This window comes from Armigeres subalbatus, chromosome 2, assembly GCF_024139115.2.
Source record: "Armigeres subalbatus isolate Guangzhou_Male chromosome 2, GZ_Asu_2, whole genome shotgun sequence".
Classification (NCBI taxonomy): domain Eukaryota; kingdom Metazoa; phylum Arthropoda; class Insecta; order Diptera; family Culicidae; genus Armigeres; species Armigeres subalbatus.
This window is the reverse complement of record NC_085140.1, coordinates 177,221,842-177,248,720: the sequence shown is the minus strand read 5'-3', so window position 1 is coordinate 177,248,720 and position 26,879 is coordinate 177,221,842. Positions and strand designations below refer to the sequence as shown.

Genomic DNA, 26,879 nt, shown 5'->3' with positions numbered 1-26,879 from the left:
TTTATGGCACAGTACTTTTGAACTACCCATTAGGATTAAAATACAATCTGAATTTGCAGCTAATCCGAAAATACCGATACGTAGTAGTGCGTGTGATATGTTCTCATTTGCATATGCAGATAAATATGTTTGTCCTATGGTATCAAGAAAATGATGATGATGATGATTATGATGATGGTCCCGCCACATACCCCTACAAAGGTTTGAGCTAGACGATTTATCTTTAAGATAATTAATTGAATTTATTTTTCAACAATTTAATTGGATTTGCAAAACAAAACAAAAACGATCTGATTACCATCACAGATATAATTTTCATAACTTTCCATTACTATCCAGCAAAAATATTAAATGTAAAAAACTGTTTTTTTTTATCTATAGATTCTCATAAGTATCAGTAGTGATGCTTCGAGTTCATAAATGCAAAACTTGTGATACCTCTCGCACAGATTTCAAAAGTTCCACAAGTAACGTTAGCCACTCGAAAACATCAATAATAATCTAATAAACTATGTCGTCGAGAAAATCAAAACTTGTGTTAATGCTACGTCGATAACAAAAATTTCGGTATCAACCGCGGAAACCAAACTCTACTAGGTAGCCTATTACTAATCCGCAGAATCATTGAAACAGCTGAAAGCGCAAGTCTGCACATAAATTTAAAAATCATTCATATCTGCTTTACGCGCGCGAAACTCAAACTTTTGTAGACTACACAAGAAAAAGGTCAAATTACAATTACGTCAATAAATATAAAATCCATCATCATCATCGAGGCGAACAAAATAGTTTATTAGTGCCTCAATAATTGAAAAACACAATTGTCCAAACAAAATATCCGTAGGTCAAACTTCGTCAAGATACAATGCTTGTGTAGTAAATAAGCTTGTGATCAGCATTGCACAATGTACAGTAATAGCTTTCAATAGTTCTATGGATTAGATAGAATTGCAGCTTTCACTCATTTTATTTGTGTTTAATCGCAAAACTCCTACATGTGGCGATATTCTTACCTGCGAGTTAGTACGGTAGTTTGACATGAACTCAACCAGATGTTCACAAAGTATTTCCATGGTCATTAGCGCTCCTGCAAGAAATAGCCGTAGCATGTTCATCTGAAATAAGGTATCAAATGAAAAATCGATTATTACAGGTCAATCATATGACAATGCAACTCTAATTGAGAAAAGCCGAGACAGTTACAAAATTTGAACAAGTTTGTGAAAATTGTCGAAGTGTCAAGTAAATGATTATAAATTACATAAATGTGGCTTATGAGGCCAGTCACATTCAAAACTGTTGTGCTTTATTTGCAGTACGTTACCTTTTTTGTTCTGGTCATATATTACACAAACTATATTTAGCTCAATATTTTCAATTCTCTAATTTCTGATTTTAGATGCAATGTTATCGATCTCTAAATGTATGCTTTATAAATGATAGCTTTAATTCAAAATTGTGATCGCGAACAGTTAAGTGAGCATGGACAATTATTTCAGCTGGTTCAATTAGGCCGTTACAAATATTTAATATAAATTATGTCCTACTAATCTTCGAAAGGCCAAGGGGGATAATAAAAAATAAATATTGAAATGGAAAAAATCTATAAAACTCCTCGGATTTGTTAAAGAATGGTTTGAAAATCCTCGAAATTGTCTGAATATTTATTTGTTGTCCCCTCAAAATATTATGATTGAGCGAAAAAAAACGAGGGGGGGAAAAGACATAATTGTTTTTAAATACTTGGATCGGCAAATAATCTTGAATCTTGGATCTCACAAATAAAATGAATTTTTCGTTTTCAGAATACGATTACTCGATGAGAAAAATAGTACACGGACCTCTTCTCTTGAGATTGATTACGAAGTGGTTAGCTGCCACGCCAGATATTTTTCTCTCGTCCCTATGTAAATGAACTACAGGTGTTGAACAAAATGGCCTGGGAAAGTGTAATTTTATCATTATTCAAATGAAAAATTTGGGAAATATCAATCAATCTCTTTGGTTCTAGCAGCGCCAGCGTTAGGGGCAAGTCAGAGTGAACGTGACGTGCGATGTGACGCGACAAGACAGTGCAATTTGACAGCCTGTTGACAATGCCTGTTGACTGATTATTTTACGTGAGTCGCGACGCATCACTCGTCGCGTTTACTCTGGCTTGCCCTTTAGATGGTAAAATTCATCTAGTTTCTGAAAACAGATCCAAACGCATGTTTAGAACGACGGATGCCGGAGATAGTCCGAATATGTTAAAAACATATCACAAAAGCTACAGATCGGTCAATTAACACCCGAGGTATGGCAGCCTCTGTGGAATCCGTTAAGCCGGTTCTAAGCAACATGACCATAATTGTACTTTTATCATTTATATCAATGTGTGTTTGAAACATCATGTTATTTAAAGATCAATGCACACATTTTTTATGTAAGGAAGAATGATCTGAAATGCACCTATGAGGAAATATAGCCAAACGAAATCGTTTACACGGGATTTCTGAACGAATATTTCCAAATAATTGCGTCGCATTGCGCGGCTATAAAGCAAGACCATGCTGAAGGTGGCTGGGTTCGATTCCCGGCCCGGTCTAGGAAGTTTGCGGGTTGGAATTTTTCTCGACATCCCTGGGTATAAAAGTACCATCGTGATAGCCTCATGATATACGAATGCAAAAAAGGTATCTTGGCTTAGAAATCTCGTAAATAATAACTGTGGAAATGCAGAATGCTGCGAGGCGTGTTCCAGTGGGAAGTGTAATTCCAATGAGAAGAAAAATACCAAATAATAGACTAATCGATTGATTTGTTTAAATAAACTATCTATTTTATTTCCACCCTCGCATTACGATATTCTACACTAAAACAACACGTGCTTGAAGACTTCATGGGCATGGAAGTTTTGTTGCGTCATGTTGTGGCATGACCGTCATGGTTGAAGTTTACCAAGTTTACCTTTTTTTCAACGCAAATCCATTATATCTAGCCATAATATTATACAAAATCCCTAGAACTATATTGATGCCGTAAATTACTATTTATTCGACAAACCAAAACAAAACAGCTGGATAATATGCCGAACGGAAATACAATTTCGTTCAACGCAGACGCCATTTTCACATTTAAAGGTTAAATATTGCGAGCAGCCTTCCACCAGATCATCGTCATACCCGCGCATTTCAGGTTCAAATCCTCCAACGCCATCACATTGACCTTGATATTTAAAAATAATGTCGCTTTTCGACAGCCATCAATTATATGTGTTTATCGCACACACGCTTTACGGTCGATATCTACGTTTGGTTGTTTATCCTCAGCAGTTTTTTTACAACTTTGCATTGCTTCAATGATGGTTCGATGAACTCCTATTTTAAGTATAGGGGGTGCTCGAGAGCGAGTGCCAGCTTTAACAACTTTATTGCTGCTCCCCTTGGAATCGAATTCTCAGACGGCTGCCAAACTGTCGGAACCATTGGACCACCGGGAATAGCATGATTCACATCTTCTTCCACCGAGACGGAGGGTGACATTTAATGTTTTGACAAATAGAATTCAATTGATTTTAAATAGAGTCTTTTGGAATACTTTGTGCAGTCTTGAATACCTACAGCGATGCATTGCATCGCAATGCAACGCAACCGGTATGCAATTAAATTATTTCGTGAGGCGAACTGCTTCACCGATTTGATCTTAGATGCCAAAGTGTTGTGATTTCAAGAGAAGCGTATTGAAGGTACCTATCCGTTGCAGATAGACGCTAAATACGGTGCGAAAGGAGTAATTCGATCGTCACGATTTTATGATCGCTCTGCGGTTGAACTGAGAGAATCACCGTTGAGGTTCGTTGATTGATGGCTTCCCCTGCGGCCTAAGCAGGGCATCTCACGAACAAATTTGTGGCTATGAGTAGTACGGAGCTACTAGACTCTCTGGTAGTACAAGCATTCTACGGTCATGTTTTTCCTTTCTCAGTTCAAAATAGAAGATGAATATATCCTGGTAGAGCCCTTATAGGATTTCAATTAGCTCACTTGAAACGATGATCATGCTGTAGCAGCAACTTGTGACCGACGAGATTGATTTGAGCAATAGCTTGTTTTTATGTGCACTGGAAGTCATGTTCGCAACTTCCATGGACGTGATGAGTCGTAAAGTTTGTTTCCTAGGTGCCTTGAACTTGACACTGCCGGTAAAGATGTTGTTTGTGGTTGAGACATGGGTCTCAAGGATAATCACAGATCAACTTATGCTTTAGTCGTTGTTTGGAGTGCTTTTCCAATCTGAGAGCGATGTAGTAATTTATGATACGTTCACTGATCCAGCGTTTGTCAGAGTAATATGGCAGATGTCTGCATGTCTGTGATCTGAAATCAGTCAATCATTCAGTTGATTCTTTGTGCAATTTCACTGATTCTGGTCAATCACGGAGTAGCAACCATAGATATGTGTGGTATAAGTTAAAGCTAAGCTAAGCTAAGAAAACTATTAACACGAACTGAAGCTTATTTAAGGAAGCCAGGCATTTTTTTTTTAATTTCGTACAATGAAAGTAAATTTAATGATATAATACTAATTTACTACATAATATTATTCACGCAATAATCTCAAACCCAGCATAGAAAAAACAGCATAATTACTAAATCCCGTTTAAGAATCGCGTGAAAAAAACGCATTAAAATCAAAGACAGTAGCGTAAAGCATACTACTGTGGGCTGGGCACTTAATGGAATAATCCAATGTTGACAAATATTTTAAGTAAAAAATTAATACATACTGCTTTTCTTAATTTTTTTTGATAATTCTAAACACTGCCTTGTCTATTCGTCTGATAATTTTAATTAGGAACATCACGATGCATTGCGAGCCTAATTTGACGCAGGACATTTTGGGTCGAAGAATGCGTTCGAATGTTTCAATGTTCAGCTTGAAAGGGGAAGCTATGTATACAACGGGCTGTTGTAGACAAAATGCAAAACGCAATGAAAACACATTTGCGGGATTTGACTGATGGACCAAAATCTTGTAACGAAACCTCGTCATATCTCGCAATGGGTAACAAATTGGACGTTTCTCTCGGGGCACAGAGAGATCGTCGATCATTTTAATTTGTTGAATGTGTTTATTGTTTATTTTGTATATTGGTAAAACTTTTTATTGTAATTTGGCCGTTATAAAACCTAAAATATTACTTGGGTTATAATGCTCAGCTGTTTGGGTCGAAGATTCTCACAAAAGTCATTTTGCGCCAAAATGATCATTCAATTCTTAACTGTCGCTAAGAAAGCGAAAAATTGGCTCATTATGAATATAATCTCAATACATTTTATTCGGGTACGTTGATTCTTCATCAACAATGTGCTTTTTTTGTCATATAGGGGAAGGATGGCCAATATGCCCTACCTAAGCAAAGACTGCTTTAATGTCTTAGCTGTAACGATTTTTATGGGTATTTTTACCTTGTACAACAGTCAAACAATATAGCTAGCTAATGCCATTTAAAAATTTGTAGACAATCTCAATCTTATTGATAATATTCACATTTCAAAAAAAGTGGTGATATTTCGTTGCCGGAAAACTCATGAGACAAAACGCCTTCTAGCTAAAAGCTCTTTGAGAACAAAGCACCACGCGTCGGCGAATCAGCATTCTGGTATGGACAGTGCGTGGAGACGCGTAGTACATTGTAGGTTAGTCCTCCTAGGGGGTTTTACCTCGCCGAAATGTTAGATGTTTCAACAAAATGTCGAAAATTTCGGTTATCCCAACCTTCCTATCTTTGACACTTTTTTTTTGCTTTGCTTCTTGGATAAACTGCATAGAAACAATTGTTGAACGCTTATCTAGACCATTCTAGACCATTGTTTACTTGTGTAAACATCAAGCCATGTGCTCCAGGGAATTCTTCGATGACCTGGAAAGGAACATTTATTGAATAACTAATTTGGTTCTACTGATGCATGGACCATGTTTGATAATAAATAACAGTCCTTTGAATAAATTGAAGCCAGGGAATTATTCGAAGACCAGAAATCAAACGGGGAAGGACCGTTTGGCCGAATATCGTTCGGCCGAATGCCATTTGGCCGAATGCCACTAGGCCGAAAGTTGTTTGGCCGAACAGACCATTTGGCCGAAAGTCATTTGGCCGAAAGGGTCATTTGGCCAAAAGGGTCATTGCGCCAAAAGGGCCATTTGGCAGAATGGATCCTTTGCCCGAAAGGGTCGTTTGGCCGAAATGGTCATTTGGCCGAAAAGGTCATTTGACCGAATGGGTCGTTTGGCCGAAAAGGTCATTTGGCCGAATAATACATTTGGCTGGAAGGGTTATTTGGCCCAAAGGATTGTTTGGCCGAAAGGGTCATTTGGCCGAATAGAACATTTGGCCGAATAGGTCAGTTGAAAAGTGAGAAATGAGAAGTGAGTAGGGAGTCGTCTTACTTCTCACTCTTCATTTTTCTCTTCTCACTGTAGAAAGTGAGAAGCGCGAATGGAGTAGTGAGACGTTTCACTTCTCACTTCGCGCTTCTCACTTTTTACAATGAGAAGTGAGACGTCTCACTACTCACTTCTCAGTGAGTGATGAGACGTCTCTCTACTCCATTCGCGCTTCTCATTTTCAACAGTGAGCAGAGAAAAATGAAGAGTGAGAAGTAAGACGACTCCCTACTCACTTCCCATTTCTCACTGCTTACTGTAACAAGTGAGAAGCACGAAGTAAGTCACCACCTTCTTCGCGCTTCTCATTTTTACAGTGAAAAGTGAGAAATGAGGAGTGAGAAGTGAAACAAATTACTTATTGTAAAAAGTGATTAGTTCGAGGTGTCTTATTACTCACTTTGCGCTTCGCAATTTTTACAGCGACAAGTGATAAATAAAAAATGAGAATTGAGACGTCTTTCTTTTCACTCCTAATTTCTCGCTTTTCAAATGACCTATTCGGCCAAATGACCCTTTCGTCCAAATGACCTTTTCGGCCAAATGACCCTTTCGGCCTAATGGCGCTTTTGGCCAAATGACCCGTTCGGCAAATGTCCCTTTCGGCCAAATATCTTATATGGCCAAATGTCCTTTTCGGCCAAACCGTTTGTTCGCCCTAGTGCCATTCGGCCGTAAATTAGGTTGGACAACATTCCCACTTCCATCATATGAAGCACGCTGCAAGCTCAGAAACATTCAAACTTTGAAAGAGCGTCGAGAAATAGCACTGGTTTCGTTTATTAACTACATAGTTTCGCGCGTATTGATTCCACAAGCATTTTATCGAAATTTAATTCCTACATATCATCTCGACAACTGTGTCATCGACATATATTTTTAATCAATAACTATTCCACACATTATGCCAAGTTTGGACCTCTTAATCAGATGATGACCATCTTTAATCAACACTGCGAAGCTATTAACTTCTCAATATCTAAGTCACATCTAAAAAAAAATTAACAATCAAAAACCTAGAAATCTAAAAATTACATTCCATTACGAAATTACATACTACTTCACCAATCTATTTTTATTTTTATTCATTATATTATCGCAGCTAGGCGCAGCGTCTCTTGAAGATGGCTGGAGAGATATTCGATCCGCCATTGGTAGCACCGCAACCGCTGCACTTAGCACGGTGCCCCCGGATCAGAGAAACGACTGGTATGACGGCGAATGTGAGCAGTTAGTAGAAGAGAAGAATGCAGCATGGGCGAGATTGCTGCAACACCGCACGAGGGCGAACGAGGCACGATATAAACAGGCGCGGAACAGACAAAACTCTATTTTCCGGAGGAAAAAGCGTCAGCAGGAAGATCGAGACCGTGAAGAGACGGAGCAACTGTACCGCGCTAATAACACACGAAAGTTCTATGAGAAGTTGAACCGTTCACGTAAGGGCCACGTGCCACAGCCTGATATGCGTAAGGACATAAACGGGAACCTTCTTACGAACGAGCGTGAGGTGATCCAAAGGTGGCGGCAGCACTACGAAGAGCACCTGAATGGCGATGTGGCAGACGAAGATGGCGGTATGGTGATGGACCTGGGGGGACGCGTGCAGGACATAATTCTACCGGCTCCGGATCTCCAAGAAATCCAGGAGGAGATTGGCCGGCAGAAGAACAACAAAGCCCCTGGGGTTGACCAACTACCAGGAGAGCTATTTAAACACGGTGGTGAGGCACTGGCTAGAGCGCTGCACTGGGTCATTACCAAGATTTGGGAGGAGGAAGTTTTGCCGCAGGAGTGGATGGAATGTGTCGTGTGTCCCATCTACAAAAAGGGCGATAAGCTGGATTGTAGCAACTACCGCGCAATCACATTGCTGAACGCCACCTACAAGGTACACTCCCAAATTTTATGCCGTCGACTAGCACCAATTGTAAGGGAGTTCGAGGGGCAGTACCAGGCGGGTTTTATGTGCGAACGCTCCACCACGGACCAGGTGTTCGCCATTCGCCAAGTACTGCAGAAGTGTCGCGAATACAACGTGCCCACACATCATCTATTCATCGACTTCAAAGCCGCATATGATACAATCGATCGGGACCAGCTATGGCAGCTAATGCACGAAAACGGATTTCCGGATAAACTGACACGGTTAATCAAAGCGACGATGGATCGGGTGATGTGCGTAGTTCGAGTTTCAGGGGCATTCTCGAGTCCCTTCGAAACCCGCAGAGGGTTACGGCAAGGTGATGGTCTTTCGTGTCTGCTATTCAACATCGCTTTGGAAGGGGTAATACGAAGAGGTTCAAGAGAAGACAATGTGAGCCACCCACCGCGAGTTGGCATCGGTGGTGACGAAATCGAGGTGGTAGAAGAATTTGTGTACTTGGGCTCACTGATGACTGCCGCAAATGATACCAGCAGAGAAATTCGGAGACGTATAGTGGCTGTAAATCGTACATACTTTGGACTCCGCAAGACGCTCCGATCGAATAGAGTTCGCCGTCGTACCAAACTGACAATCTACAAAACGCTCATTAGACCGGTAGTCCTCTACGGACACGAGACCTGGACGATGCTCGTGGAGGACCAACGCGCACTCGGAGCTTTCGAAAGGAAAGTGCTGCGTACCATCTATGGTGGGGTGCAGATGGCGGGCGGTACGTGGAGGAGGCGAATGAACAACGAGTTGCATCAGCTGTTGGGAGAACCATCCATCGTTCACACTGCGAAAATCGGACGACTGCGGTGGGCCGGGCATGTAGCCAGAATGTCGGACAATAATCCGGTGAAAATGGTTCTCGACAACGATCCGACGGGTACAAGAAGGCGAGGTGCGCAGCGGGCAAGGTGGATCGATCAGGTGGAAGATGACTTACGGACCCTCCGTAGACTGCGTGGTTGGCGACGTGTAGCCATGGACCGATCCGAATGGAGAAGACTCTTATATACCGCACAGGCCACTTCGGCCTTAGTCTGAATAAATAAATAAATAATACTCTACGTCGGTTGACGAAATAAATAAATAAATTAAATAAATAAATAAATAAAATAAATAAATAAATAAAAAAAATAAATAATTACCTCTTCCTTTTCCAACTGACTGTGAGGACTTGGCCGGCGCCGTTATTGATCTATATTTATGATCTGCTGAAACATGCAAGTTATTAACTTCTACTGTAAAAAATTCAGCCAAATCCGTCAATTAAGAGTGGGCATGAAGTGTATATAGAAAAAATCGTCTAAAAATATATAAATAAATCAGAAACGCGTAATCACACTGAAATCATTTCAAAAGATCATTAAACTTTGATGAAAATGGCGTTATTGAATACTTTGTTATCAAAATTTCTGCACATGTAAAGAGTAATTAAGATTAAGAGTGCGTGTTGGCTCTTGTTTCGGACGGCCGAACGATCGCGCGATTTGCCGAAATTTTGTGTTTTGCATTGCGCGGCCGATAATAAAGTTAATTAGTTCAGTGCGTGTTGGCTCTTGTTTCGGACGGCAGAAAAATCGCGCGATTTGCCGAAATTTTGTGTTTTGCATTGCGCGGCCGTCAGTGCTTGTTTGTCGTGTTTCTGCTCAGTAAGCAGATAGTTCGCGCGGCCGAGTGAGTAAACAATTGGTGCGTGATCGGACGTGTGTCAGGTAGGATTTAGAGCATTCGTAAAATCCGAGTTTTTGGTTCTGACATATACTGTTATTGACAAACGCTCTATATTGTCGAATAGAGCTCCCTATTATTCACCTTACCCCCTAACACAAATTTTTCCTTCCTGAGACATCTATGAAGGTAGTATGGGTTCCCTGCACCTTCACTAGTAGATGTTGAACTAACATTCCTTTCCTTCCTTCCGTGATTGTAAGGACGTGGCCAGGTATACAACTGCTACTGTATAGGAAAAGGTACTAATCCCAAGTACCAATTTGCGACAATATACAGTAGATTGCTCAATTGAGCATTGTATAGCCACCAGTGGTGCAATTCATCAACAATTAGGTTCTGCAGCGTCTGTACGTAACCTCAATCTGGTGACAGATTAGTAGTACTTCTTGTTGGAGTCAGGGCCAGCCAACCAATCACGAACTCGACCCTTGTCGGAGTCAGTGGAAAGTACTACTGAACTGTCAAAAAAGTTCATTCGACGAGGACCGAATTCATTCGTGACGTCATGCTACAGAACCTAATGCCTGCTGAGTGTGATTCTTTTGTTTTGTATTTTTCTCTGCTTCTCTTCGCCTATGACGGTGTCTCTCAGTCAGTACGACAAAGCAGGAGTAGATTAGCTTACTCGGTTTGCCAACAGCGGGCTGAAGCTGATGATCATTCGGCACAAATTTCCTGTCAATTAGGTTCTGCAGCATGACGTCACGAATGAATTCGGTCCTCGTCGAATGAACTTTTTTGACAGTTCAGTAGTACTTTCTACTGACTCCGACAAGGATCGAGTTCGTGATTGGTTGGCCGCTCCCGAGTCCAACGCGAAGTACTACTAATCAGTCATCAGTTTGAGGTTAGATACAGACGCTGCAGAACCTAATGTCTTTCAAGTGATAGTATTCACCCATGCATTTATATAGGGCCGTCGCATTCACGCAGCAGCGAGTGAACTGAATGGACTGTCACTGCGGGCTGCGTGTGCAATGAGAAGAGAGGTCTTTTGTTTACTCTATTTTTGATTGTTGCTGCTAATAATTTTCAGTTTTCACTGTTAGGAAGTGAGTGTGAAGAGGCAATGGTATCAATTTCAACAAATTTCAGTCACTGAGATTGAGAATTCGCACCACTGATAGCCACCCAAGATTTATACAATCACATATGCTATGCTATGCTATGCTATGCTATGTAAAGAGTAATTAAGATTAAAATTCTAATTTATTTGATTGTGCTAAACACTTACATACTATTTTGGGCAGCAATAGAGAATATTGACATTGAGATTTGAACTGGAAAAATTTAACTGTCTCATTTTTGTGGATATCATTATTCTGATCATAGTTATAGAAAAAACAGATTTCAATAAATGAGTAGAAAGATAAAGCATTCTTTTGCCAAGACTACCATGGACACAAAAAGTTACTCGTTTGTTATTCAAACACGTCGTTTGAAGTTTGCATTTAAATTACTACGACAATAGTAACTTCTGTCAATAAAACGATTCACAGCACCGACCATCAACTTTAATATTCAATCACGTTGGAAAAAAAGGAAATTTAGCAAGAAATTAGATCGTTTACACAATACAAGCTTAAAAACTATTTTCAGGGCGTTTTAAGGTTTTGGCAAACAAAGCAAGATCATGCTGAGGGTGGCTGGGTTCGATTGTCGGTGCCGGTCTAGGCAATTTTCGGATTGGAAATATAAGTATAAGCATAAAAGTATCATCGTGATATACGTATGCCTCATGATATACGAATGCAAAAATGGTAACCTGGCTTAGAAACCTCGCAGTTAATAACCGTGGAAGTGCTTAATTAACACTAAGCTTTGAGGCGGCTCTGTCCCAGTGTGGGGATGTAATGCCAATAAGAAAAGAAGAAGAAGATGTTGGCTTATTCATAAATCTTCATAATTTATATAATCTGTAGTAAACATGTCCAAATGTTTGTATATTTATTAGTTCTGGATTACGAAATTACGGTATGAATTTGTTTTCCATGAAAAATGACGCGTTGTATATTATTTTCCACATCAGCATCAGTTTTCTGATGACATTTAGATCGAAGACCACATTATCAAGAAGACTGGCAACACAGTCTGAAATCAGGCGACACTGTTAGCAGCGCTGTCGGTGAGCCGAGGTGGTACTATGTTTGTTTGTGTGAGTGAGTTGACACTGTATAGTCAGTTACACGTTCAATCAAAATATATGAAAACCACATTTAAATTATGCTTCGAAAAAACTATCGAGAAGTACACTGAGATTAAACGTATTTCAATTTTATGAAATCAGCATAATTTTAAGCCGAATAATATTTGGAATTTTGTCTTGAATTGATGAAAGTGCCACACTCTATGTTAATTTCTGTACGGACCTGTTGATTTCCTTCACATCTCGACTGCAGACTGTGTTCATGATATGATTTGAATCAATTTACTATCTAGATTTTTCTTATTTTTATTATTACCTTGCCTAAAAAGCCAAAAGTTCGAAAAGGTTATGCTATCCTAGACATAGTAGAAAATGAATCACCTATCTTGTGCGTGCTTCCAGCGGCACACTAGGAGTTAACTAAGGGTCAAAATAAAGCACCTTCAACAAAAAAATATGTGGTAGGTATAGGCTGTGAACCATTCTACCGATTCGTTTAACTTTTAGTTAAAATTTGACAAGTGGAACTTTTTTTTACGAAAAATTAGTAAGATTTCCGTCAAAAAAAGAGAGATGTCAATGAGATACAATTTCACTCTGTCTCTGAGTGATTTGAAACGGGCGTGTACATAACTAGTACCAAATAGTTTTACTTGAAAAGTTCCTAACTTTGAGATAACCCGCGTTAGATGTTTTCCCCATACAAATATCCGGAGGTTAACTCATGCTGGCTGTTTGCACATATACGTTAGCGCCTGGATGCTGGCAGCGGCGAGTAGGAAACCAGCCATTACCAACCAACCAATAATTTATTGAGAAAATTCAGATAATAGATAACAAAAATAGATGTTAATATATAGAAAGAACGGAAAATATTCAGAATGTTGGTTCACTAGCCGTGATTATGTTACCTCAGAGCAAGCCAGAATTTAGACAGATTAATAATTTAGGCAAAAAAATCTTTTTATCGCTTTTCAGTTTCTGATGTTTCAAAGGTACCAATAGATTCAAATTCGTTTTTTAATCACAACACTTTATTTTGTAGACAAACAGATAAGAACGCAAATATGTTTAAAACATATAAAACTAAGTAAACAACCTCAATTTTTAACTTACATCCAGATAGTTTTCTGACTCTCTTTCTCTCTTGATTGGTGTTAAGTACTAAGGAACTGCCCATGCAAGACATACAAGTTCATACAAATAATAATTCCGAATTTCTTCCTTGTGTTTTTCTGAATTGCCACGAAAAACTGTTTTTGTTTTAAACTCAGTTTTACGAGAAATTTTTCTGCCTGTACAAAACTGAGCTGATTTGTGATTCCGTGTGGTTTGTTTTGTGGGTTGACAGCTATATTCCATTGCAAAAAATAAAGGTGCGGGCAGAGTGTATATAATTAAGAGTGGCGACATGTGCCGCATTTGACAGGTCTCGTGCTCATTTGAAACACGATATTGTATGGGAATGACAGATGAATTTTGATAAGAAAATTATTTTGAGCTTTTTAGTGGAATGTTTTCACCTGTCATAAGACGAGTTTAAACAATCCCATTGAATTCCACCACTTAATTGTATCCTGACAGATACGTATTTCGACCTCAACAGTAAGGCCGTCTTCAGTGTCTCGTACTTGACTCGACTCAAGTCGAGTCAAGTACGAGACACTGAAGACGGCCTTACTGTTGAGGTCGAAATACGTATCTGTCAGGATACAATTAAGTGGTGGAATTCAATGGGATTGTTTAAACTCGTCTTATGACAGGAGATGAATTTTGTTCCAATTCTGACAGTGTCGCCACTCTTAATTACATACACTCTGGGTGCGGGGTTTATCGACGTTTGCTTGTGTTGGTAGACCATCAGCAAAATAAACATTAAAGAGAAATTTTGTAACCCGCTGAACCAAGCGGCGAGGGTTCGTGGTGCTTGTTGACTAATAGCCAGAAGCTAGGCAATTATCTGAAGGGCATAATCGTGGATGGCCAATGTAAATTGATTGGTACTGGCTATTTGCGAAAATAGTTTGTATACACGCTTCATGACAAAATTTTTGACATATTGCGAGAGAGATCGCAAGTATTGTATCTGTCAATGTCGAAGCGATTTAGAGTAGAACTCTACTCGTCCCTACTGTGGAAAAAATTCACCCTAAAAGTTATTTGTTGACAGTTAACTAACACTAGCAGACATCGACTTCCCCCGCGCCTTTATTAGAACTCATTTACTTCAGCTAGCTAAGATCACTACTACACAGATAACAAGCTACCACTTCAACTCAGAAGAGGCTCTGCCAGCAATGAAGTTGGCCGCTTGTATGGAAAAATGCCAGAGCTGGCAGTCTTCTTGATAAAGTGGTCTTCGTTTAGATCGTAGGTCAATAACGTCAAAAACGGATGAACATTGCGGAGTAAAGTCGTTTTGTAATCACTCGGGCAGTATTGACAAGACAGCAGACCGAATGATCAAATTTGGATAGCTAGCTGAATACAATAACATTCCATTAGTCACTGGTTGAGCATATTTCTTGAACAACAAGCCTATTAAGAGCAGATTAAGGTTAAAGAGAAGGTGATAAGTACCGAGTCTTGCTTGATATTCACAGCAAGCAGCATGGTTGATGATTGTGATCAAAACAAAAGTATTACACGTAACAAGTAGCATCGGCTGCAACTTTTCTGTTCTCATTGGTCTTTGCAAGCTTTTGGTTATAGCCATCAGATTATAATCAATTTTAAGCATAATGTTTGGGTTACACTGCCACAGCTATTATTGATTGCTTTCAGTTTCAGCGCTGACGCATCTGCTAGGCACAATAATACGTTACGCTCATTCACAAAATTTGCTTTCTGAAAAACTCACATTATCAAACCGGGAATCGAACCCGGCACCTTCGTTTTGTAAATTCCATGCCCACATCGACTGCGGCTACCTGGTCTCATTATAGTAATAGCTCCCCACCATAATCCCAGGCACTGTTCTTTGAATGGACTCACCGCAAGTTTCATCCTCAAGGATTACCGGCGCTGAATGATGGGCCACTTTTCATTACGATTAACCCAGACGGGGGGGTTTGTAACTGATTCTGGTTTACTTGTGTATCTACTCGGAACCGGTTTGGCTCGCTTCTGCACAATGTAAACAAAACAACCAACGGAGGAGTAGCTCAACAAGAACATTCTAAATGTGAGTTGAAGGTGCAGTTCATGGCTGATGGAAGAGGCAATCTTTTCTGGAGGATCATTTGCAAGCAGGAAGCAGGTTTTAAAAGCATTGAAATCGTTTCGGTGCAGCGATACTTTTGGCGATGTAGAATTGGTTATATGGTTTAACCATTGATCTGATATGCAGCTGGTGAAGTATAATTATTCTGGATCAGATTGTTCGATCTTTGGGATTTAATATTTCCGTCAATGTTTCGATTATGTACGCTATTCATATCCGCTATTAAAATGTTATAAAAATGATGGCAGATTATGTTTTTGATATAATCAATAATGTATTTAATGTAGAATTTCAAGAGTAAAGAATTAACATTTGAACAGCCGAAATACGAATAACATGAGGTTTCGATTTACATTTTCGGTATACAAATGTCTCGAATTCAAATTAGGGCAACCGTACAGATGGACTCCACACCAAATAACTGATTACTTACTGGTCGTCGACTATTTTCCACTTGAAAATTATGACAAGAGAAATCTATCATATAACGAGTTGTAGAGTAGGGGTGGAAGTTCGGTTGTGTGCACCCTTTTGAATTTTGTCCATAACTTTGGTTCTAGTTGGTATTATGTCTATATTTTTATACCAATGGAAAGCGAGACATACAACCTTACTGCTAGAGAAGAAATTGGTTTGATTTTATCGATTTGAAACATTTTGTTGTCAATTTCGCAAATTGGGAATTTTTGGACATTTAAGTTTTGTGGTTCGGTTGTGGGCACCCTTGAAAATTCGGCTAATAATGAAGAATAACAAATGAAATTCACCCAGTTTAAAAGAAAAAGAGTATTTTATTAGTTTAAATTGTCATGAAACAATAAAAAACCTAGATTAATCCACCTAGCAGTGATGATGCCTTTCTCATGCATTGAAGAGGGTAACGAAAACAATCACTTAAGAAAGGTCAAGAATAGCACTTTAGGAAGTTGGATTTAACTTTTTCCATCAATTTACATATATTGAATTCGTTTATATACACCGCAGGCAAAAAAAAATATTTTTTTAAATTTTGGGTTTTTTTCTCAATGAGGGGTCCCTATGAAAATAAATGCTAATTTGTCAACAACTTCGGAAGTAAATGTCTAAAAAGTCCAATTTTAAATGGCAACCAATAAGACTGAATTCCCCGTCGAATGCAACTTGTTGCGTGTAAATCGATAAACACTTAGTTGCAAAAAACGCTACTACTCCTACTAAAAGAGATTTATGAAGAAAACATTATTCTGGTAAAAGAATTGTTGGATAGTGACAAATCAATAATAAACATAATATTTGAAAAAACACGACAAATTGACATGAAAAGTAAAAATTTAGGCGAAAATTCGAAAAAAAAATCCTACACTAACAATTCCTATGGCTAATTCATGCTAATTTTCACGAGAAATTAGTAACAATTTCTTCGAGAAATAGGATGAATTTCTCGCGGATGACAGATTTTCATGGCTAATCAGATTTTTACAAAAAATTCAAATGAATTGCCAGGTTTTGCCTTTCTCGTACAACAAAGTTGTACCGAAAGGCTATCATTTAATTCCAAGAACAAACATTTTATAGGAAGTCCGGAGACCCGTAGTGATATATATATCAATCGACTCCGCTCGACGAGCTAAGCACATGTCTATCCGTCCGTGTGTGTATGTGTGTCTGTGCACATGAGAAATGGCCAAACATTAACCACATTGATCAAAATGTTGGGAACGGTGGGTGCAGTAGACCTCCACAAACGTTTAATCAGAGACTAGCCCAGCTGACAAGACACAGACAAGCTGGCGGCCATTACCGCTCGCGGAAACATTGCTAAAACTGCAAAAACTACCGCCAACGGCCATGACTGATGTCACTGAGATCGCAGTCGACACCATAACTGTCGATGAATTTTCTATCACTCTGAAATACTTCGGTCTCTAAACAACTTTCTTCCGTTCAAAATGGTGGTCTAAAAAGAAACGATTTATTCTTGATGCGGCTTTACAGCAACAAACAGCGACCAAACGATTGCTGCGGACAATGGCCACAAGATGATTTAGCAGAATTTTCAGAAATTTTCACTTGAGTGCTTCTGATGCTGATGACGGCCACACAATGATTTGCAGGCGCCCACGTTGAAGTTGAATTCTGTTGCAGCAATCATCCCGCTAGATAATTGCCCACCAACCCGCCATAATCGGTGGGATTATATGTTCTGCAGCAACCACGCTGACGACCACCATCGATGCCGAGTCTAGGACCGCGGAATCTTGAACATAATATCTCGTGCGCGTTAGGGGCCCCACACGCTCTGACATGTACAACGTTGACTCCGCCTACAGGAAATTTGGTTCTGTCGGAGTAAAGTCGGAGTGGTCAAATTTTACAGTCCAACAGTCGTACAACTTGCCCAAAGACGGTCTGGCTTTACTTCGACCTTACTAAATTTCCTGGATGCGGAATCAAAGTTGTACAACATGCCAGAGCGTGTATGGACCTCCTTCGAGAGCAGCTTTCTTGTATACAACAAATTGGGCACATAAAACTCTCCCCCGTTGCGATTAACAAAGGACGGGATCCATGGGTTTGATTTATTATATACGAGACTGACGCGACGACTCCAGAAATAGTGATTTCTCCAATAAGATCCGCTCTCTCTCAGGCTTTACTGGACCTTTCATTCCATTCGAAAGCAAAATCGCTCGATAACTCCTGCAGAGAAGGTCGCCTGAACAGGTCGTCAATTTGTCAGCTCAAGCAATCTTGGACAGAAAATCGTCAGTCCACACGAGTCAGCCGCCAACAAAACGAACATGCTAACAACATCCATCCAGCGACTTCTCGAAGGAATTGGAGATCTCAGTTGCCGACGGCCCCATTGCAGGATAACAACTTTCTTTAGAAAGTATCCCACTGGTCAATAAGCGGAAAGTAGACTATTTCCTTTGAACTGAGTCAGCAAAAGTCATCCCCATACGGAAGCCTGGGAAGAATCCTGCCTCTCTCAAAAGTTATCGTCTCATCAGCCTTCTCCCAGGGTTATCCAAGCTGTTTGAGAAAGGGATTCACCGCCAGTTACTTTAGTCTGCCGAACATCGCATCCTCTTGCTCGATGAACAGTTTGCTTTCCGACGCTGTCAATCATTGACCCGAGTTACCGTGTTTAGACGGAATAAGTTTGTCTCAAACACCTCTGCTATGGCCTTACTCAATGTCGAGAAACTACAACGTTACAATCTTCCCAGCGACTAGGTGAAAACAAATCAGCAACTATCAACTATCGGCGAGCATATTCCGGGTCTCAACCATGCGGAGCGAGTTCCAATGCTCACGACATCATAGCAGGCGTTCCCCAGGCCAGTATAATCAGACCCTTTCTGTTTAACATGTTTACCACCGATTTGCCTGAATCTCAAGAAAATGGCATTTTGTCTCTGTTTGAAAATGACACTTTTCACTTATACAAAGCTAGAGTGATTCGAGCTCTAGTGGCAAAATTCCGACGAGGCCTTGATTATCGGCTGGAAGATCAACGCGACAAAGATCCAGGTCATCCTCTTTTGCCACTCAAAATCCCTCAAATGTGTTCTAGCTGAGGATTGTAAAATCACCCTCAATGGCACGACAGTTGAATTGATTATTAACAGGCTTACAACACGGTGACAAAGTGTAACGTTTTTTTAAACTACTGTAACCTTTGATCAACGCGTTAGCGCCATTGTCCCTGAAAAATAGACTTGCTGTCTACAAGCAAATCATCCTCCCTGAGGTCGAATATGACATGACGGTATGAAAGAGCTAGCATAGCATAGCATAGCATAGTTACGGTGTACTTCGTAGATTGGACACTAGTGATACTCATGTTTTTCTATTGAAATCCTTATTCAGATTGCTATCAGAAATCAAGGTGGGTGTGGTCCTTGATTTCAATCTAGGATAAAAATCACAAAAGCATGAGGATTACTACTCCTGGCCACGCCCATCTTCACTGTAACTTGGGAGGGGAAGGAAGTTTTGGTGTAGTACTTACTTAACGAGAGGCCCCCGACTCAGCGACACCCTCAAAACGGATATTGGGGAATGTATTCGTTGGGTCAGGATGATTTGCCTGTAGCTGACAATGGTGGTGTCTACCCAGCGTTACAGGGGGACATGACGGTATGAGAGAGCTGCGCAATAACTCATCATCTGAAACTTCAACGAGTTCAAAATGAATACCTCACTCTGGACAAGAATATTTGAGGTTCATCGTCTGACCGCAATGAAAACATTACATGAACGCTTTGGTTGAGAGGAATAGTTCAGGGTTCGTTGCTTACACTCCGAACAGGCATTTGCACCCTAATTGGTTAGTTAAATTTTAGAAATTTAAATATGTACTAGAGTAAATAAGTAGTTAGGTTATTAAATAAAAATACACACTAGCGCCGCCGCCGCCGTCAAAAATGAATCGGCACGCCACCACATGTAAATTGTCCACGCCACCGAATATTTTTTACCGCAGCGATGCGATGGCTATTGAAGGATTATTAAACCAGTAGGTTTAGAAGTTTCGTACATTTTGTAAAAATTGCATTTTTACTGGTAAGTTCATGCTATCGGACATATTTTCAGTTAAGTTCATATTGCATTTATCTTCTTCCAAGTATGCAGTAATTATTGGACGGCGAGCTACCCACAATTGTAATTAAGTTGATTTTGCTCAAGTATGCTCGGGCAAACAGAAAAATATGTTTTTTTCTGATGCTGCATTTCATTTCCCGAATTCAACTGACAGTGACAGTTGTATAAATTTCTAATAACGCTACTCACACTACAAGATTACTTTTGATATCGATATATCGAATTGTCTTGACAGATGACTTATCGGTCTTGCTGGAAATTGATTGTTGTTTTTCAAACTGTCACTTTTCAGTTCAAATTGATTTCAAATCAGGAAATGAGCTGCAGCCTAAGAGGCTCATTGTTTTTTTTGGGAATTCAAGGAATTGCTCGTAGATTTATTTGGTGTTTTGATCTGAAATTATTTCAGAATTTCATTTGAAACCTCAATTAATTTAATTTGTAAAACTAAACAAAATAATTTTTCAGCAGGTATATATAAAACTGATATGTTCTGTGTTCGTATCCGCATAACTCGAAAACGGCTGGATAGATTTTTTTTGCCATTCCTTCAGCAGATATGTTCATTATTGGTTCGGACGTGGTTATATGATCTTTGCTCATGCGTAAATCACGAGTCAAGTTGAGAAAATCGTGAAAAACTAGAATTAGGATTCGTATGGAAATTTTGCATGGGCAGTTCACTACGCACGTTTTCGCCTACTATGTAGGACGACGTCTGCTGGCTAAACTAGTTTCTTATAATCTTCCTTTGAAAATATTTCAACTTCTTGAATTTCACCATGACGTTCTTTAAATTTTTTAGTAATTCCTTTAAAAATTCCTCCAGTCTTTAAAAATTCATCCAAAAAATGGCTAAAGTAATTCAACCAGGGTTTTCTTTTCAAATTTCTCCAGGATTTTCTTCAACTTTATAAATTTTTTTGCGGTTAACTCCAATGAGGAGCATTTTCGAGCATAATTCAAAATTTTACGAAACGAAATGAATTTTTTTTCGTAAAATTTTTATTGAATTGGTTTTACATTATGTACCCTGATGCAAAGATTTTATTTTTTTTATAGTGGGATACTCATTTATATATACACATCTGCCAGCCGTATACGCAAACAGAGAATTGTTAATAGCATACAGTTTCTCAATAGAATAATCCTCTGCACCTTTTTAAAATGTACGGCAGCAGTTTGCCAGGTATGAAGAGATATTATTTCTTTTCTCATACAAAAAGTTGTACTAAAAGGTTTAACTTGAAATTTGCCTCAAAATTCCGCGGAATTCCGTAAAATTTCGTTAAAAGCTATTTCTTCTAGCGAAATTTTTGTAATTTTACGAAACGAAACGAAATCAAAAAATCAGATATCGCCATGCTCAAATCCCGCGAAATTCCGCGGAATTTTGTTTCGAACCACCTGAAACGAAAATCCTAAAGAAATTTAATTGATAATCATAAAGTTTAACTAATTTATTGGGATTTGAACCAGAAATTCTTCCGAAACTTCTTCAAGACTTCAGAACTTACTTGATTTGCGGATTTTTTAAATAAAGAAAGTGGAAGTTGCGTTAGAAATTCTCTGTGAGATTCGGAAGGAGTTCAGTGGAAATTTCTGAAAAGATCTTGAAGTTATTTATGAAGAGTTCTCGGAGGAATTTCTGGAAGACCTCCAGGGAGAAACTGGAGGACATTTTAGAAGGATATCCGTTAAAAATTTAAATAATCCACTGGTAAGTTTCCACTTCAGAGAAATTTTAAAAGGTATTTTAGAGAAATTACTTCGGGAACATCCGATAGAATTCCTACAGGAACCTACGGAGAAATTATCTGAGGGGCTTCGAGACAAACTTTCTGCAGAACTTAAGAAAAAATTCCTGGAGAAACTTCCGAGAAAATTCGTAACGCAGCTTAGTGGAGAAATTTTGATGGAAATTTTGTAGAAATTCCGTAGAATTTTTAGAAGAACTTCCGGAGGAATATCCGGACAAAATGCTGGAGAAACTTCCGAACGAAACCCTGGAGGAACTTCAAGTAATCTCCTAGAGGATCTTCCGGACGAAATCCTGCAGAAACGTCCATATGAAATCCTTAGGAACCTTCGGACGAAATCCTGTAAATTCCTGAGAAATTCCTAGATGAACATCCATACGAGATTCTGAGGAACTTTCGGACGAAATCCTGAAGGAAATTCCGCACGAAATGCTGGAGGAGCTTCGAACGAAAACCTGGAGAAACTTCAAGACGAAATCGTGGAGGAACTTTCGGATGAAATTCTGGAGGAACTTCCGGACGAAATACTGGAGGAACTTTCGGAGGAATTCCTGGATGAACTTCCGGAGAAACTTTCAGACGGAAGCCTGGAGGGAATTCTGGACGACATCGTGGAGGAACTTCTGGATGATATTCCGGAGGAACTTTCAGACGATACCCTGAAAGAACTTCCGGACGAAATCCTGGAAGAATTTCTGGTTGAAATCCTTAAGGAACATACGGACGATATCCTGAAGGAACTTCCAGACCAAATCCTGGAGGGGCTTCCGAAGGAATTCCAGGATGAACTTTCGACGGGACTTTTGGATGAAATCCTGGACAACATCCTGGTGGAACTTCCGAATGAAATGTTGGAACATCCTGGAGGAACTTCTGGCCAACATCTTGAAGGAACTTAAGGACAACATCCAGGAGGAACTTCTGCAGGAACTTTCGGATGAAATCCTGAAGGAACTTACGGACGAAATCCTGGAGGAACTTCCGGACGACATCCTGGAGGAACTCCCTGTTGAAATCCTGGAAATAATTCCAAAGAAATATCTGGAGGAATGTCCAAAGGAATTTATTGATGACTTCTCATCGAACTTGTGGGAAAATTTTTTTCTGAAGAACTCGTTGAGGTACTTCTAAAGAATTTGCGGAGAATTCTTGACATTTAAATTAATTCACGCTGATCTACGCCGCTGATCATCAACGGCGTGACGCTGTCACGCCACCGCCGCTAGTTAAAAATGATCTATCACGCCGCCGTCTGTAACATTTCAATCGGCGCATAAGTCTAAATAAAACAATAAAAATTGTTAGATTTTAATACAATGGTTGTATTAAAACCTTGCGAAAATGTATATGCTAAAACTTAATACAGTTTCTGAAAGGTTCTTTTGCAGAACTGTATTAAAATCTGCCATCCGCTGGAAGGGTGTACTACTACAAAGGGGTGGGGCTCATTGGTATACTTTATTATACTCGAGCAGCACAATTCAGTCGCAACCCAAAAACGCCTGAATTTGGTTTTAGGGAAAGGCGGTATAATATGCCCCCAAAGCTGAAATAACTTATCACTTTCTAACTCAATTCATGCAAACTTTGTGTTATTTAGTAGTTCGAAAAGCCGTTTTCGTGAAAAAGGGTACAAAACAGTGATTTTTTATGCTTATTTTATATATATATCTGAAAATCCTACCCATTTTAAACTGCACCTTTTTAAAAAGGTTATGCAGGAAGGCGTGTGCTTTGACATGAAGATTTGATTAGTTTAGAACTTAGCCGCTAGTGTGGATCCGTATACTAATGACGTAAGCATTTTTTCTGGGTTTTTAGACCCCCTCTCCCCTTCATGTAAGATTTTTCCCATACAAACAATTTTTTATTTATATGGAACGTAAGAACGAAGAACAAGTTATTAGTGAGGCGCAGGAAAAAAATGGAGCAGAACGATATGCGGAGGTTTTATGAGTCTGTCAATGGCGTGCGGAGAAAGACAGCGCCATCTCCCGTCATGTGCAACGACCAACAAGGGAATTTGCTGACAGATAAAACTGAAGTGGCTGTTATGTGGAAGCAACACTTCGAGACCTTGTTGAATGGAGGAAGTGACGGTGCATCGGTGAACAGAATAAATATTAGCGACGATGGACAAGCTGTGGAGTCACCTACACTAGATGAGATTAAAAAAGCTCATATGTGAATATGTACGTTATGTGGAAGATATTGATTTGGAAAATGTATTGGAGGTAACCACTTTCCCTTCGATTGGACTCGAACCAAAAATTAACGTCCAAGTCGGGTGGTTTAATCCCCGGAAATAGGCAATTACCTTTGATTGAACTGAACTTGAGTTGCGTGCTCTTGCCTACGCAATGCGGTCGGGTCTGAGCTTGACGACCGACTGGCAAATAGCTTACACAACCTCACTTGATCAGTACAGTTGCTGATGAAGAATGTGTATAGCCGCCAGACATTCTAAATACTCACGCTCCTCTACTGTGGACGTGTACCTTACACATGTGGAAGTATTGGCTTGAGAAATGGATTGCGAGTGGTTTGACTATGCGTCCAATTTTGGGAATCTCGAGCTCGTTCAGTAGCCGCTAGGTTGCGAAGGCCGACAGAGGTCCTTCGTAGCTTAGTTGGTTAAAGCACCAGTCTAGCGTACTGTAGGGTCATGGGTTCGAGTCCCATCGAAGGAAAAGTGGTTATCTCCAATACATTTTCCAAATCAATATCTTCCACATAACGTACATATTCACATATGAATTTTCATAACATTGTAAATTATCGTCCAAGTCGGGTGGTTTAATGCCCGGAAATAGGCAATTACCTTTGATTGAACTTAAAAAAGCTGTTAAAGAGCTGAAAAACAATAAGGCTGCGGGGAAGGATCAGCTCCCGGCTGAACTTCTCAAACATGGCAGTGAGCAGCTTTATGAAGTTCTGCACCATATTATGTCGAAAATATGGGAAGACGAGGAAATGCCTGCTAGCTGGTTGGACGGCCTTATTTGCCCTCTCTTTAAGAAAGGGCACAGACTGGAGTCTCCTTAATTCGGCGTACAAAATTATGTCCCGTATTCTGTTCAACAGATTGAGACCGCTTGAAGGGTCCTTCTTCGGCGAATACCAAGCAGGTTTTCGTGAGGGCCGATCAACGACGGATCAAATGTTTACTCTGAGACAAATCCTTGATAAATTCCGGGAGTACAACTTGCAGACACATCATCTGTTTATTGATTTCAAGGCGGCGTACGATTCAGTGAAACGGAATGAATTATGGCAAATTATGCTTGAACATGGTTTTCCGGCGAAACTGATACGGCTGATTCGTATAACGTTGGACGGATCGAAATTAAGTGTAAGGGTTGCGGATGAAATATCGACGTCATTCGTTACCTTAGATGGATTAAAGCAGGGTGATGCACTCTCGAATCTACTGTTCAATATAGCGCTCGAGGGAGCGATTAGGAGAGCTGGTGTGCAAAGAAGCGGTACCATTATCACAAAATCACATATGCTCCTGGGATTTGCGGACGATATCAATATTATCGGAATTGATCACCGTGCCATGGAAGAGGCTTTTGTGCATTTTAAGAGGGAGACAGCGAGGATTGGACTCACGATCAATACTAGCAAAACGAAGTACATGATCGCTGGCAATCAACGTGGGTTCATTAGTGGTGGTGGTAGCGAAATAGTGCTGGATTGTGAAAAATTTGAAGTGGTAAAAGAATTTGTGTATCTTGAAACATTAGTGACGTGCGATAATGATATTACCCGCGAGGTAAAAAGGCGTATTGCAGCTGCAAATAGGGCTTATTACGGACCTCGTAACCAGCTTAAGTCCCGTAGTCTGCAAACGAAAACAAAACTCGCGCTGTATACTACTCTGATTCTTTCAGTGGCTTTATACGGCCATGAGACAGGAACGTTAAAGGAGGCTGATCGGAGAGCTTTCGGAGTGTTTGAGGGCTGGATATTATTAAGCTTATACAACACGGCAGACTACGGTAGGCTGGTCACGTTGTTCGTATGCCGGAAGAACGTGAAGATAATGTTTAGAAGAAAACCCGGAAGAGGCCACAAGCTTCGTGGAAGACCGCGTACACGATGGCTTTTTGCAGTTGAAGAGGACCTGAGGGCGCTCAATGTTCAGGGCAACTGGAAGCGATTGGCCCAGGATCGAGTCCAGTGGAGAAGGATACTCCATTCGGCGTAGGTTCATCGAAGAGCTGTAGCCCATCAAGTATCAAATAAGTAAGAAAATGGCAGGTCCCCCTCCTCCCATAAGTGCTTGCTTACGTATTTAGTGTACGGTCCCTTTGTGGTTTATTTGAATTCATTATTGCAGACTACTCAAAATATTCCAATATATAGAATTTTCGAAATGCAGTTTTTGGAGGGAAGCTGAATTATGTCTGTTTAATCATCGCCGACATTTCGGTGTTGGATTTACACTTTCTTCAGTGCCTATTTATTGCAAAAGACGTGTGGGTAGTTTTATACATGGACAGAAATAAACATCAACTAAATACTACAGGACTCACTTGATTACAAAATTTGTTGTTGCTAATCTTTTACCATTTATTCTATAGTACGTGTCATTGTAGTGCATATTTCAGCCATAGACAGTCCCGTAATATTTCGTTGATGTTTATTTCTGTCCATGTTTAAAACTACCCATCCACACGTCTTTTGCAATAAATAGGCTCTGAAGAAGGTGTAAATCCAACACTGAAATGTCGGCGATGATTAAATATAAATCATTTAGCTTCCCTCCAAAGACTGCATGCCGAAAAAACCCATTCCGTTGAACACAAATCAGTCGATTACAATATGGAATTTTCCACATTGTAAATGTTTTTATCGAACAAATTTGAAATTTGTTAAAATTATGTCTTAAGCAAAGGTCGTCTTGTGGGAATGGACTGTTTTGTAACGGAAAAAATAATTGGGAAATTTACAAATAGGCGGCACTAGTAAACTTGAGATCCCTCGTGGCAGCCTTCCAAAGTGACCTGTGGTCATATTGATCCCAGAGCACAGATAAAATGTTAATGGTACCATCTG

At 39.8% G+C, this 26,879-nt stretch overlaps 1 protein-coding gene and 1 non-coding gene across 4 annotated transcripts in view; one reads left to right on the top strand and one right to left on the bottom strand.

The window, feature by feature from the left end:
- The window catches only part of LOC134215547 (cuticle protein 8), a 53,429-nt gene that overhangs the window by 7,063 nt on the left and 19,487 nt on the right, over positions 1-26,879 (bottom strand). For all 3 annotated transcript variants that reach the window (XR_009980217.1, XM_062694709.1, XM_062694710.1), the window contains one exon: positions 1,014-1,115. Coding sequence is in view for 2 of the 3 variants with exons in the window: in XM_062694709.1 (XP_062550693.1) it covers positions 1,014-1,115 (102 nt within the window). In the remaining variant the exon portion in view is untranslated. The remainder of the gene's footprint in view (positions 1-1,013; positions 1,116-26,879) is intronic.
- Positions 24,431-24,505, top strand: Trnaa-agc (transfer RNA alanine (anticodon AGC)). The gene has a single exon. It is a non-coding gene; the product is annotated as a tRNA-Ala (tRNA).